Source organism: Lutjanus erythropterus, chromosome 16 (assembly GCF_056507025.1).
Source record: "Lutjanus erythropterus isolate fLutEry1 chromosome 16, fLutEry1.hap2, whole genome shotgun sequence".
Lineage (NCBI taxonomy): Eukaryota > Metazoa > Chordata > Actinopteri > Lutjaniformes > Lutjanidae > Lutjanus > Lutjanus erythropterus.
This window is the reverse complement of record NC_139332.1, coordinates 18,695,749-18,708,662: the sequence shown is the minus strand read 5'-3', so window position 1 is coordinate 18,708,662 and position 12,914 is coordinate 18,695,749. Positions and strand designations below refer to the sequence as shown.

General features: G+C 40.7%; 1 protein-coding gene across 1 annotated transcript in view; it reads left to right on the top strand.

The window, feature by feature from the left end:
• The window catches only part of sdc3 (syndecan 3), a 49,724-nt gene extending 38,451 nt beyond the window's left edge, over positions 1–11,273 (top strand). Inside the window, exons 3-5 of the mRNA XM_084739397.1 lie at positions 3,488–4,368; positions 6,404–6,593; positions 9,946–11,273. Of these exons, the coding sequence (XP_084595523.1) occupies positions 3,488–4,368; positions 6,404–6,593; positions 9,946–10,112 (1,238 nt within the window). The 3' untranslated portion in view covers positions 10,113–11,273. The remainder of the gene's footprint in view (positions 1–3,487; positions 4,369–6,403; positions 6,594–9,945) is intronic.
• The last annotated feature ends 1,641 nt before the right edge of the window (positions 11,274–12,914 follow it).

The following is a 12,914-nucleotide window of genomic DNA, read 5'->3' as shown; positions in this document are numbered from 1 at the left end:
AGTTCCATTATATTGTAGAGAAGACAGACATCTCTACAGCTGATATCACCAAAACTCAGCAGCTCACACCAAAACAATCTTGATGGATAAATAGCACTACAGGTAAGAGGGAAAATATGTTTTTTTTTATTTTGGGGTGAACTGTTCCTTTAAGCATCCTTTCCGTCTGCTCCTGCTGTTGATGTTTTCATACAGCTGAAATCACAATTTACTCTTGCTATTCTCATTTACATATTCTTCCGTTTCTGTTGTCAGACAGTTAAATGAGCAGAAAATAGCGATTTGATTGCAGCTCTGATTGCTGTGCTGAGTCGTCAATAAAATCATTACTTTATGACCCTGAAGCCATTTGACAAAACAAACATAGCTGCGCTGTATGATTGGCTATATTGAAATTTAAAATGAGTGATCGTGGCAAGCGGACAGAAATAAACAGAAACTCCTCTGCTTTACAGATTGTGTCTTTTTTTGTGCATCATGAGTCATCCAATGTTATAGATGTGCAATACTAAAGTGCTTGACTACCCCTTTACCTTCACTGCTGCACCGCCCTCGAACAGGTTTACATCAAGGCTCAGTTTTCTCTGCCCACACTAAAACTTGAGGCAGGTGTTTTCAGATTTATCCACTATGGAGAGGTATTTTGACAAGCTTCATTTTCTGGTGAGAAAATGCCAGCTTAGTGTTGATTGAAGTCCAAACCAGAGTGAAGAGTTTCCACATTAAGCCGGCTTAAAGGCCACCATGGAAGGAACTTGTGTGTCCCCGTCCCTCTGCCCTTAAATCCCCTGTCTGATTCTCAACTGTGGACATAAAAACTCCAGCAACACTTGTAGTATGTAACAACTTTATTTTGAGGCTAGCACTCTTCATCTTTTTGCCTCATCAGGGTCATCATGAGACCCATTACAAATGACATTAAAATAGGGTAAGTATGAAGCTGAAAAAAAATGTAAATTAAGCTTGAACAGAAGACGTCTTAACCCAAAGGAGAAGCAGAAAGGAGCACTCATAGTGAAACTGGTAATTTTACCTCACAGAACATGGGAGTTGCTGGTCTCCCACTATCTCAGTCTGTTAGTTTGTTTGTGTTATTGTGTGACTTTTGAGTTTTGAAATGTTAGTTTGGATTCACCAAAGTCACAGAATCACACAAACAAAGTAAGTGATAGTTTCAGTGGGACTCCTGAAACTCCTGTGTTCTATGAAGTGAAATTACTGATTTTGTCTGTGGAGTTTGGTTGGTTTAGAAACACGAGTATAATAAGGGAACGACATACCTCATACAACCGCACATCAAATAATCCAGACTTTCCCTTTAAACACACATCTAAAAAGTTGTTTTTAAAGTGCTAAATATAGAGAGGGTAGGCAAAGCAACATGATACATCCTAAAAAAAGACATCATAAAAAGCACCAAATGAGAGACGTATTTAATATACCAATATAAAATGAAATTTATAGTATGAAGTGTGAAATTTATGCACAATACTGTGTCCTCAAAAATCCCCACAATGAAACAAAATAAGAAGTGCCCATGGCGTGTACCCTACTTTCTGTAAACAGTCCCACAGTGCAGTGCGTCACATTTTATAGATCCAAAAAATAAAGCACTACCTGTTAGTGATGATACAAAATGACGATGACTTAAAAGTGTCTGAAATCTCAATTTACTGCTCAATAGAGAGTAAATTATTGAGTGTTTATTGTTTAGGGAGTAGTGAATGAGTGACCAAGGGATTGATTTCGAGCACAGCCAGTCTTCAGTTTCTGATTTACTGTTCGTGTGGGTGTGTGAGTGTGTGGGTGACTGGGTTGTGATGAACGGGATGTGTGATTGAGAAAGATGCGCAAATGCTTTCATTTTTTGACTCCTCTACTTGGTGGTGTTTTAAGACACAATGCACACTTAAAAACGCTTATTGAGCTGTACTCTAAATTATATTACTGTACTGTGGTGGAAGGCATCAATACTGGTGTTAATATCAACAATTCTTGACTAATTTATAAATATCTGCGTTTCATGGGTTGAAAATAGCTCAAAATGCCACCCACTGTTTTACATTATCCTGAACTTTGCAAGCTGACTGTTTGGAACTGCTCCACATCATTAAATTTATATTTTTTAAAAAAGGAGGTAAACGCCTCCTAATCTGATTTGGGTGGCTCACCTCCCACCACCGTTGCTATCGAATGACAGTCTCTGTGCTCATATTCAGATATATGGTGATCAAGAGCCTTCACATGAGTTTACGCTATTTTTTGCTGACCCTCTACTTAGTATTTTTTAACTTTTGGTGCTTTTAATGGCTGTAGAAGCACTACTAGACAGCAGGGCTATGGCTAGGTACTGACACCTGACACACACAATCACACACCTCTTCTCTCTGAGCCGCTAGCATCAGCTCAGCTAACTACAACACAGGTACAACACAAAACTTTTTAAAAAAGAGCCGAAATCTGCTTCTAGTGACTGTCAAAGCTACAGCGGACTCTCGGTATTTATAGTTTCACTATAGATGCAAATAATCTGACAGCTACTGCCCATGGTTGGTTAGCTTTGACTATAGTGTGATGCTACATTTGCAGCCTGGAAGTTAGCATGCCAATGGGATTTTTCCATTGGATTTCGGATTAGTGCAGGAAATTAGTTCTGCGGTGTGATATTGACACATTTTGTTCAGCAAGGTAATATTCAAAAGTGACCAGTGTTTGGTGTGGTGATTTTAAGGCTTTTTTTTTTTAAATAATTAATTTTAAGTTTTTCACAGTATGTCAGGTACACACACAGTACACATAAAGCACCCAATACATTTATATAAAGTAATGAAAAAAACAAACAGGGGATTTGCAGAGCTCCCAGGATTAGTCCAAAAATGCCAGTCCAGTACAATACTTGCTGAACCGGAGACCCTTCAAGCAGGAAAGACAAAGGTATGAATGAAAAAATGATGACTGAAAAGACGATTGCCAGAATATCAGCAGTGTGATGATGTTTAATGTCTGCAACAAACACTACGGTCTCTTTTAGACACTTGTTAGAAACCTGCTTTTCTAAAGACATGTAAAAACTTCACGAGTGGGGTATTTTATGCCATAGAACAAATTGTGAAAATCTGTGTGTGTGTAAGCGACAGGCCTTATTTCGTGCAAAAAATAAAAAAAATAAAACACTGACTTCAAGACAAGGGAACTGGAAGTGCTCACATGCTAACTCATTTCTGGGCTAAGTATCATTCCTGCAGCACTTTATTAGCAGTGTTCAGTCTGTATCTCTGGTCTGATGTGTCATATGTAGCCATGAGGCCACACCTCCTACGATGGTAGTCATGTGTGTCCCCAGCCCGCCCCCCTCCTCAATACTTTGCCAGTTTTTATTATTTTTCATAATTATGCAGTGGGTGGAGTCAGGCTCAGATCTGGGGTGCAGTTACACTTTAATTAAGTTTTATATTTAAAACTCTCTCCTCTTTTTTCTCATCTCCAGTTCCTGAGATCAGAATCAGGCCGACATCGGCAGGTGCATCCTTCACCACAGAAGAGCCCCTCCTCCTCTCCACCACGCAGGCCACCAGCCCCGCCCCATCCGCCTCACCTGCAGCTGAGCCGAGCCCCAACCCAGAGGACCCCATCGCCACCCCGCTGCCCACCGAGGCCGATGGAGAGAGCGGCGTTTTCTGGGAGAGGGACAGAGAGCTGGAGAAGGAGAGAGAGAGGGAGGAAGAGAGGGAGAGGGAGAGAGAGCAAGAGAGACAGAAGGAACTGGAGAGAGAGAGGGAGAGGGAGAAACAGCTGGAGAGGGAGAGAGAGAGAGAACGAGAGAGGGAGCGGGTGAGGGAGATGGAGAGAGAGCGGGAGAGGGAGAGAGAGCGTGAGCGAGAGAGGGAACGAGAAAGAGAGCGAGAGAAAGAGAGAGAGAGACAGAGAGAGCGTGAGCTGGAGAGAGAGAGAGAGCTGGAGCGAATCAGGGCTGCTGCTGCCGCCCAGACCACTGCCGCTCCACGATCCCCTGCCGCCATCCCTGTGGTGACCACCAATCCAGCAATCAGCACTGCAGAGAGTGCAGCACCCTCTGCTGGCTCGGATGACCTGAGCACCACCGAAGAAGAAGAGGACGTGTACCTGTCACCTGAGCCTACGTCGTATTTCCCAGGCTTCGACATGGAAACCACCACAGAAGAAGACACGCCCACCACCACAGCAGAGACCACCCCTGAGCCCACCACAGCTGCACCTACCACTACTACTCCTGCCACCACCACTGTCAAGACCAGGGTGCCATTCAGGCCCAGGGTTCCCATGACGACAGCCACTCAGGCGGTACCAAGGGAGAGAACGACCCGCCCACAGCAGCCCACAACTTCACCAGTAAGTTCAGTCAGCAAACGCACATTATTATTTTTATATAGCGTCTATGTTTGTTGTCCACATCTGACCTCATCACCCCCACAAGAACAGAAGAAACTCAACACAGCAAGGAGTAGGAAGTGATAATAATAACATCCTCCCATGGAAAAATGTCCATTTTTTAGAGGGAGTTACATGGTGTAACTTTCCTGATGAACAACAGTTACACACTCACCCGAGCAACTTGCCTGGCGAAGTCACAGTGATGACAAGATTCTGGAAAGTCACTTCACTGAGCTTTGTTTGCCAAGAATTATTTGTAGCACATAACTCCCCCTCAAAACCACAAACTGTTGTTTTTATATGCCTGTTTATGCACAAACAACAACATACAGCACCGTAATTGGTGAGCTTTAGAGATGCAGTTAAGTGTATTTTTGAAGTTTGGGCAGATCCAGGCTAGCTGCTTCCCTTTGTTCACAGACTTTATGCTAAGCTAAGCTAATCATTACCAGTCTCCAGCTCCGTATTTAACGTATAAACAGGGAAGTAGTAGCAATCATCTTATCACATTCTCATAAAGAAAGCGAAGTATATGGTCAGTACTGAGCTAGCTGTTTCCCTTTGTTCACAGTCTTTATGCTAAGCTAGGCTAATCGCATCCAGTCTCCAGCTCTGTACTTAACATATAGGAATAGGAGTAGTATCAATTGTCTTATCTCACTCTCAGAAACAAAGTGAAGCATGTGGTCAGTACAAGGCCGGCTGTTTCCCTTTGTTTACGGTCTTAATGTTAAGCTAGCTAGCTAGCTAAGCTAGAGAAAGATAGTTCATTGTTGAATCCGATTTACAGGTTGTCAAATACCAACATGTTTGCTCAGTCTAAGCAACCTGTGTTAGAAACTCCTCCTGACTCTGATTAGTTGATTTTGTTCAGGTTAGGAACAAAATAGGAGAAAACGAACTACTGAACATTAATGTACAGACATGGGAGTGATATCTTATCTCACTCCCAGAAAGTAAGCAACTCAGTATATATTTCAAAACAAATCCCTTAACAAAAGAAGCCAAAATTCTCAAATGTTTAATGATGAGCCTGGTGTTATTCTATATTGTGCGTATTATCAACAAATCCCATGAAAAGACCAAAACCAACAATGCAGAGGCCAGCTGAATACTTTGAGTACTTAATTCTTTCAGACTTCCCTACCCTGTCACTGAACCCCAAGTCCATTTATTCCCAGTGAAGACATAAATCTTGCAGATGCTGATCTCAGTTTAATAGGTTTATGAAATCGTTTTGTCAGCCATATATGGCTTAGTTTTTGGAGCTCGATGACACAGAAGAATATGTGCTATATCAGGGTTTGGCTACATAGACAGTACTTAAGCGATCTATTCATTGTTGGTTCTGGTCATTTTTATGAGATTTGTTGGCAATACAAAATAAGGAATGTTTCCAGCCGCACTCTTTTAATGGTGCATAAACACAAGCAGCCATACATGAAGTTTGGCTAAATAAAATAGAGTCTAACTGGGTAAAATGATGATTTAAATCAGGAACTATCTGATCAAAGACTAAGTGAATAAGGATTCACATACTGGGTTTTTCAATGTGCTGCACTAATGGACTCATTTTAGTCTGTACCAATAAACTATTGAGGTCTGATATCCAACCCCACTCCTAACTGCCTCTTTAACACTGACAGCTTAATTATTTACAGACCAGAACCATTTCTCTGATTGGTGTGCTTCTGTTTATTTGCAGCAGAGCTGCATTAAAGCATGATGCATTTAGATTTGTCTGGTTTTCCACATTGTAATTAAGCTGCCAGATTTTATGAAGTGTGTATATGTGTTGGACAATATGCAACTTTCCGCCAATCAGAACATACAGAGACTCATTGTTTCAACAGCGAACAGCGGTTCCATGGAACAACGATGCCATGGAAAGTTCTCTGTTTGCATTGGTTTGGATAAGTTTCAGCGGAACAAATGTGATTACATTGAATGTAAATTTCCTGTCATTAGACTCACTTTTTTCTCTCTGTCTCAGGAGGGTAACAACGACGTGGGCGCTGCAGGGCCAAGTGGAGATTTTGAGATCCGTGATGATCGCCGTAATGATCTCGGTCGAGGTATCATGCCGGTGGATCCCGATCTGATCGGCAACACGGTGGACGGAGGAAGCTCTGCTGCCCAGCTGCCACAGAAGAACATCCTGGAGAGAAAAGAGGTCTTGATAGGTTGGTATCTGTCTGTAATGTTAATGTTAATAATGTTTGGGTTTTTTTGTATGTTTTTGTCCCTGTCTTTGTCTCACTGCTTGTGTGTCTGATCTTGTCTGCCTTTCTGCCACATAAACCACTTGATAGTCACCTCGTAGATCAACAGATGACACTTCCCCGTTGCCTCCTGTATTCTTTCCCTGCTTACTGGGAGCTGCTAAGATAAACTGGCAGTAACTCGCGTTCACGTAGTGCAGATTCATCACGATAAGTGAATGTGCTGCTTAGCCCCGTTTGACCCATTGAGAACAAGCAATCCTCTTCTTTCTTGGGTTGTCCAACCCCTCCTTTCTCCCCTCTTTTTCTCATCATTTTCCCTCTGGGCAAATCCAATTTCTTTTCAAGTGCCCCCCTCTCCTTATCCCAAAGAGCTGTTGTAGAAAGTGAGCGAGCAGCCAACTTGCCTGACCTGACTGGCTCTCTGTCTCTCCCTCAGCTGTTCTGATTGGTGGACTGCTGGCGGTGGTTTTCGCTGATTTCCTGGTCATTGGTAAAGAGCAGGAGGCAACAGATTTTAGACTAGAACCAAGTTACAACTGTACAAGTCAAGCTCACACATACACGCAGAGCTGTGCTGGTGTTGTCACTTTAATCTAGAGGAGTAACATGTTGAAGAATATGAGATATTCAGTGATTGGCTGGTATTCACCATCTTTAAAGGAGCAATATGTAAGACCTTAGTATTGAAAAAAGAGTAATCCAAATAGCGGGTTGGAGCCATAGACAATATATTAAGTGAATTTGATTGGCATATAACTGTCAGTTGTCTGTTTTTGTAAAGTTAAGCCCATTATCCCGGAAACAAAAGCCCACTGTTCTGAAAATACACGAGTTGGAGTTAAGTGACTGCCCGTCTTACTGCCTGCCAGACTCCATTACGATTTTGCCTTATTTAACCATTATAAACTCCTTCTAAAAGATTATTAATGATAAGTTACAACTCATAAACATACGTTTATGTATTTGGCAAACATTCAGCATTAATTTTAATGCAAATAAATGTGAAACAGGTAAACAAATACAGACGTTCCAGACCAGAAGAAGCCAGTATTTGGCAGTATAAGTTTCATATATCACGGCCATTTTATGATTTAGTACAAACAAGTTTTACATATTTCTTCTTTGACTTTTCACACTCATTTAAAAGACTTTGAGAGTTGGAAATTCTGTAATTTTGTTTTAAGTTTTAATGAATAAATAACAACATTAATTTCGATCAGGCTTAGATTGTTTAGATTGTACTAAGTATGATCAAGACAGACAAAGGAAAATGAAGGAAGAACTTAGGAAGGCAGGAGTTCAGGAGCTCAGCATTAAATCTTTAATGAACCTGCCAAGTGGGTTGAACAGTAGAGCTTTATTTAACATAGAGAGACAGGATTAATGAGTTGGATTTAATCTCTGGTCCATACTCCAGAGCAGAAGGTGGCAGTAATGCACTTAATACGTTGGTTGCCAACCACCATTAAACAGGAGCAGTACTTAGTTACAGTTGTTTTTCCTTCAAATTGTTTTTCCCTTAAAAACTATTGCAATTTTACCAGTTTTACCTCCAAATCTATACAAGGGTTTTCAGTACTGTGGCTGTTGCTTCAATATTTTAACAAGACAAAGAGTCTACAGCCATTCTAACAGCTCTGTGAGGCTGCACTTTGAGCTAAATGCTAATATTAGAAGGCTAAACACAACCACATGCTGATGTTAGGCAGATATAATGTTAATCATGTTTACCATGTTAATATTTGCATATAGCTAGTGCACAGATAAGATAAATTGTACCTCTGTTGATCCCCTGTACTGGAAATTCAATTTGACACAGCAGCACAAGGGGAAAAAGTAGCAAGTCAAGGGTAAATATAGTAAAATTAAATAAAAATAAATGAGATAAAATAAGAATACTGGAAATGGATCTGTGTGTATATACACATAGTATTTCCAAGATATACAGCATACAGTTGTACAGCTGAGGCTCATTTGAATGTCATTACTTTTGCAGATATTTGTTCATAAACCAGAGTGTTGGACGAATTGAAACTTTTAGATTTATTAGTGATGCTAGATAAAACATAGTGAGTCCAATAGCTGGACGAATGTGGTGGACTCACATTGCCTAAAAATCTTTGTCTTAGTGAGTAAAAAAAGATCTGATATTATGAATTCAAGGAAAAGTAGTTCATCATGTCTTTTTTATGAGAAGCTGCAAATGCTGCGCTTGAAAGGATTCAATTAATATTTCTTCAGTCCAAAATCACAATCAGGTATGGTAAAAGTACACATTTATGCACAGTATAACACAAAACCGGCATGATCTGACGTAAAAGTCTAACTAATTTTATTTTTTTTATAAGATTTAATTACAAGAAATGGTGTGAGAAGTCAAGAGTGGTGAATAGTTTTGCAGTGACAGTGCTTGGTAAAAAGTTTTACTTTTTTTTTTTAATACCCCAGCCGATGCACTCTGATATTGGCAGTAATGGAATAAACAAAGTAAACACCTCCCACTCAATGAACGGAAACAAAGTGTTCCTCAAGAATTTTTGGAAAATAAACTGTGCTCTGTGTTGGCGTCAATACCAATTAGTTTAATGAGGGAAAGTTTTTCTTTTCCATTTGATGACCACACATTAATCTATCTCACACAGCAAGAGTTCATTAGTGATGTGTGTAGGAGAAGGTGCAGCTGCTGCGGACTGGTTACACCAACCCCATCAGGCTGAACTACTATGTAGCGCTGCAGGGCTGCAGTTTAGCACAAAGTGATGCACACACACACACACACACACACTGGCACATTCAGGCTCATCAGTCTTCACTTAGCAGCTAACTGATAGTGATTCTGTGGTAGCTTTGCTCTGCTTTCTATGGAAGCCCATTTCTGCCCGTAAAAGAAGAGCATATGTACAGACATAGACATCTAACAGAGTACAATGACAACTTCAGGATTTCATCATCTGCATCTACAGTCCATAATATCATTAAAAGATATAGATATTTGGATAATAATTGATCTGTGACCTTTGACCCCTCAGGCAGCATTGCATTAAAAACCACCATGATATAACCACATTATGACTTTTTATCTCACGGTTATGACTTCTACTATGGGGAGTTTCTTTTTTTACTGGAGGAAATGGGCTTCCATAACTTTCAGACTGTCTGAAGCTCTGTGTTTGTTGTGATGTTGTCTGCTGCAGGATGTCACAGTGGCTCTTGTGTTTTTTAATAGTTTGTTTATGTGTATTTCTGACTGTTTTGGGGGATAATGTTCTGTTGCTTAAGATATTCACCCTGTCTTTCTGTCTCTCCGCAGCGGTGATAGTGGGAGGAGTAGTGGGCGCCTTGTTCGCAGCCTTCCTGGTGATGTTGCTGGTGTACAGGATGAAGAAGAAGGATGAGGGCAGCTACACGCTGGAGGAGCCCAAACAGGCCACCGTCACCTACCAGAAACCAGACAAGCAGGAGGAATTTTACGCATAACACTCATCAGAGTGCCAGAGAGACGCACCGCACACCGAGGGAGAGAGAAGAAACGAGAGAGAGAAGAGAGAAAGATACTCTAACCCCCTCCTGTCCTCGTCCTCCTCTTTTTCTTCGTCGCTTCCCCCTCATCTGCTCGCCTCTCCTCATCCCTCTCTCCTCTCGTCTCCAAAACACTTGAGAGCGCCTTTCTCTCTGCGGACTTTGGAACTTTTCTTTTCAATGAAAATGAAAAAGAGGAAAAAAAAAGAAAAAGGAACAAAAAAAATCCAAATATATTCTGAAAAAATAACACATACACACGAGATGTTTTTAAAGTAAATGTTGTTATTAATATTCTACAGATTCTCTTGTTCTGTATGTAATGATATGATTATTTTGTAAAAAAAAAACAAACAAACAACAAAACAAAACACGAGCTCTTAACCTGTGTTTTCGAGCACAAAAAAGTTCCTCCTCTGTTTGTATGGAGCGAATGAAAAGGCTGAAAAGAAAGAGGAGAGGAGGAGAGGGGTGGAGCAGAGCGAGTGGAGCGAGACACAAAAGAAAAAGAGAGGGGTGGCCTCGACTCTGCCCCTCGCCGCCCCCCCCCACAAAAACACACAGAGCGTCTGGTTGGCCGCACAGAGCCCAGGGTCAAAAGGTGAGAGGAAAGGTCTCTTTTGTGCCTTCCATCCCTCTGGTGCTCAAAGACGCATACGCACACACATACAGCCACATAAACACGCTTACACACCCGCACACATATACACACAGACTCGTATCTGCTTGATGGTGGCTCTGACCTCTCTCTCTGTGCTCGGCCAACCAGAAAACGGTGATCAACTCTCGACGTGTTTCCCAACGTCGAGAGGAGTCGCTGTGAAACATAGGCTGGTCCGTCTGCTCCTCTAAGCTGTACAAAGACTAGTTACGGATAGTAATAATAACCAATAATATATCAATGTTTTGGGCTGGATGGTGAATAATAATAATAATAATACCATAATAATAATAATGATAATAATAATAATAATAATTCTTAAACAGGAGGATGTGTATCTAGCAGTTTAAAAAAAGTTTATATGTAAATATCAGCGTATCCTTTCTGGCATCACTAACCATCTGCATGATCATGAAGAGTTTTTATTCATCACATCTGTCATCACGTTAGATGAGCTGTGCTCTCGTCAGCCACGTGCACACACACATTCACGCACACACTTACACACGCACACACGCACACACGCACACACACAAGTGCAGACCATTTACATAAATAAAGATGGACGCTTCTCCACTTCCTCCACCTGAAGCCAAAATATCCTGGATACGAGTGCTGCCATCTTGCGCTGGTTAAGTCATTTGGAACCAGAGTCTGAAACCCCGTTTTTATAGCATCAAATACCTATTTAAAACCAAATTGATCAGAAAACACAGAACACTTGAACATACATCAGCGTGATAAGAACTACCTAAACCATCTTTGGGAAAAAAATATGAGTACTTTGATTTTTTAGTTTGGCCCATGTCCTGTTTGCTAACATGGAGGGGGTGGGGTTTATGACCAATACTGCACCCACCCACTGGGGGGTGCTCGAGATATTTTGGCTTCATTTCAATGTCCATCTCTATATATGTCAATGGTGCAGACATATAACTTGCTGTGCATTTAAATACACACCATACAGACTTTAAATATACTGTAAATCATATCATTCAAACACATATCAAACCCATCCTCATCATCATCGTCATCATCATCATCATCATTGTGATAGTCATCACTCGTGATACGAGCGAGATCAGGTGGTTTCAATATGTTATTGATTAGTTATGGATCAGTTGCTGGTTGGTTTAGAGTTTGGTCTGTTTGTGTAAAAGCACAACTACGTGTCCAATCACATCACATCATCCAATAACCCCCCCCTACACACACACACCTTATTTTGCATGCCTCACTTTGTTTTTCTTCCACCATTGGCTCTCTGTTAAGGGGATGGGAGGGGCCTCTGGGAAGCGAGAGGGGCTTTAATACATAGACATATATAAGTAGATGCCACATTGGTCTTTGGATTGTACGTCAAAATTGCCACCATTTTGGTTCAGTCAAGATTGGCCTGACAAAAAAAAGCAAGTAAACAGGAGAGTTATAGTTTTTCTGGAAAAAAAATGTTTATGTTTCTCATTCGATTTCAATGAGCCACTTTTATACTCAAGGGTTCATGATATGGAGTAAGGTAGAAAAAAAAACTTTTTTCCCACTCCGCATTAATCATAAACCCCCTCAGTGAGTCACTGTATAAATGTTATTGTGTTTTTATCCTGAAAAATAACAGCTAGATTCTAATAATAAGAATTTGGATAAACTTTTTGATTCAAAATAGCCACTTGTCTTAAATTAATGCAAAATAACAAAGTGCCATGTCCAGACAGATTTCCAGTTGACTTTTAAAAAAGGTTTTCTCACCTACTTGCCCCTTAATTATCAGACATGTTTAATGATTCATCAAAGCAAGGCTTCCTTTCCCCAACTTTGAATCAAACTCGCCGAAGACAGACAAGAACCCCAAAGATTGCAGTAGCTGGAGACCAACACGTTTATTAAATCAGATGTAAAGCTTCTACTCAAGGTCTTGGCATGCCATTTGGATCTTTGCCTGCCAGATATAATTTCTAAAGATCAAACAGGATTTGTCAGAGGACGGCAATTATCGTCTAATATTAGAAGACTTTTAAATATTGTGCACCTCTCAAGCTGCTGAAATCATTATATCATTAGATGAGGAGAAAGCCTTTGATCAAGTTGAGTGGGATTATTTG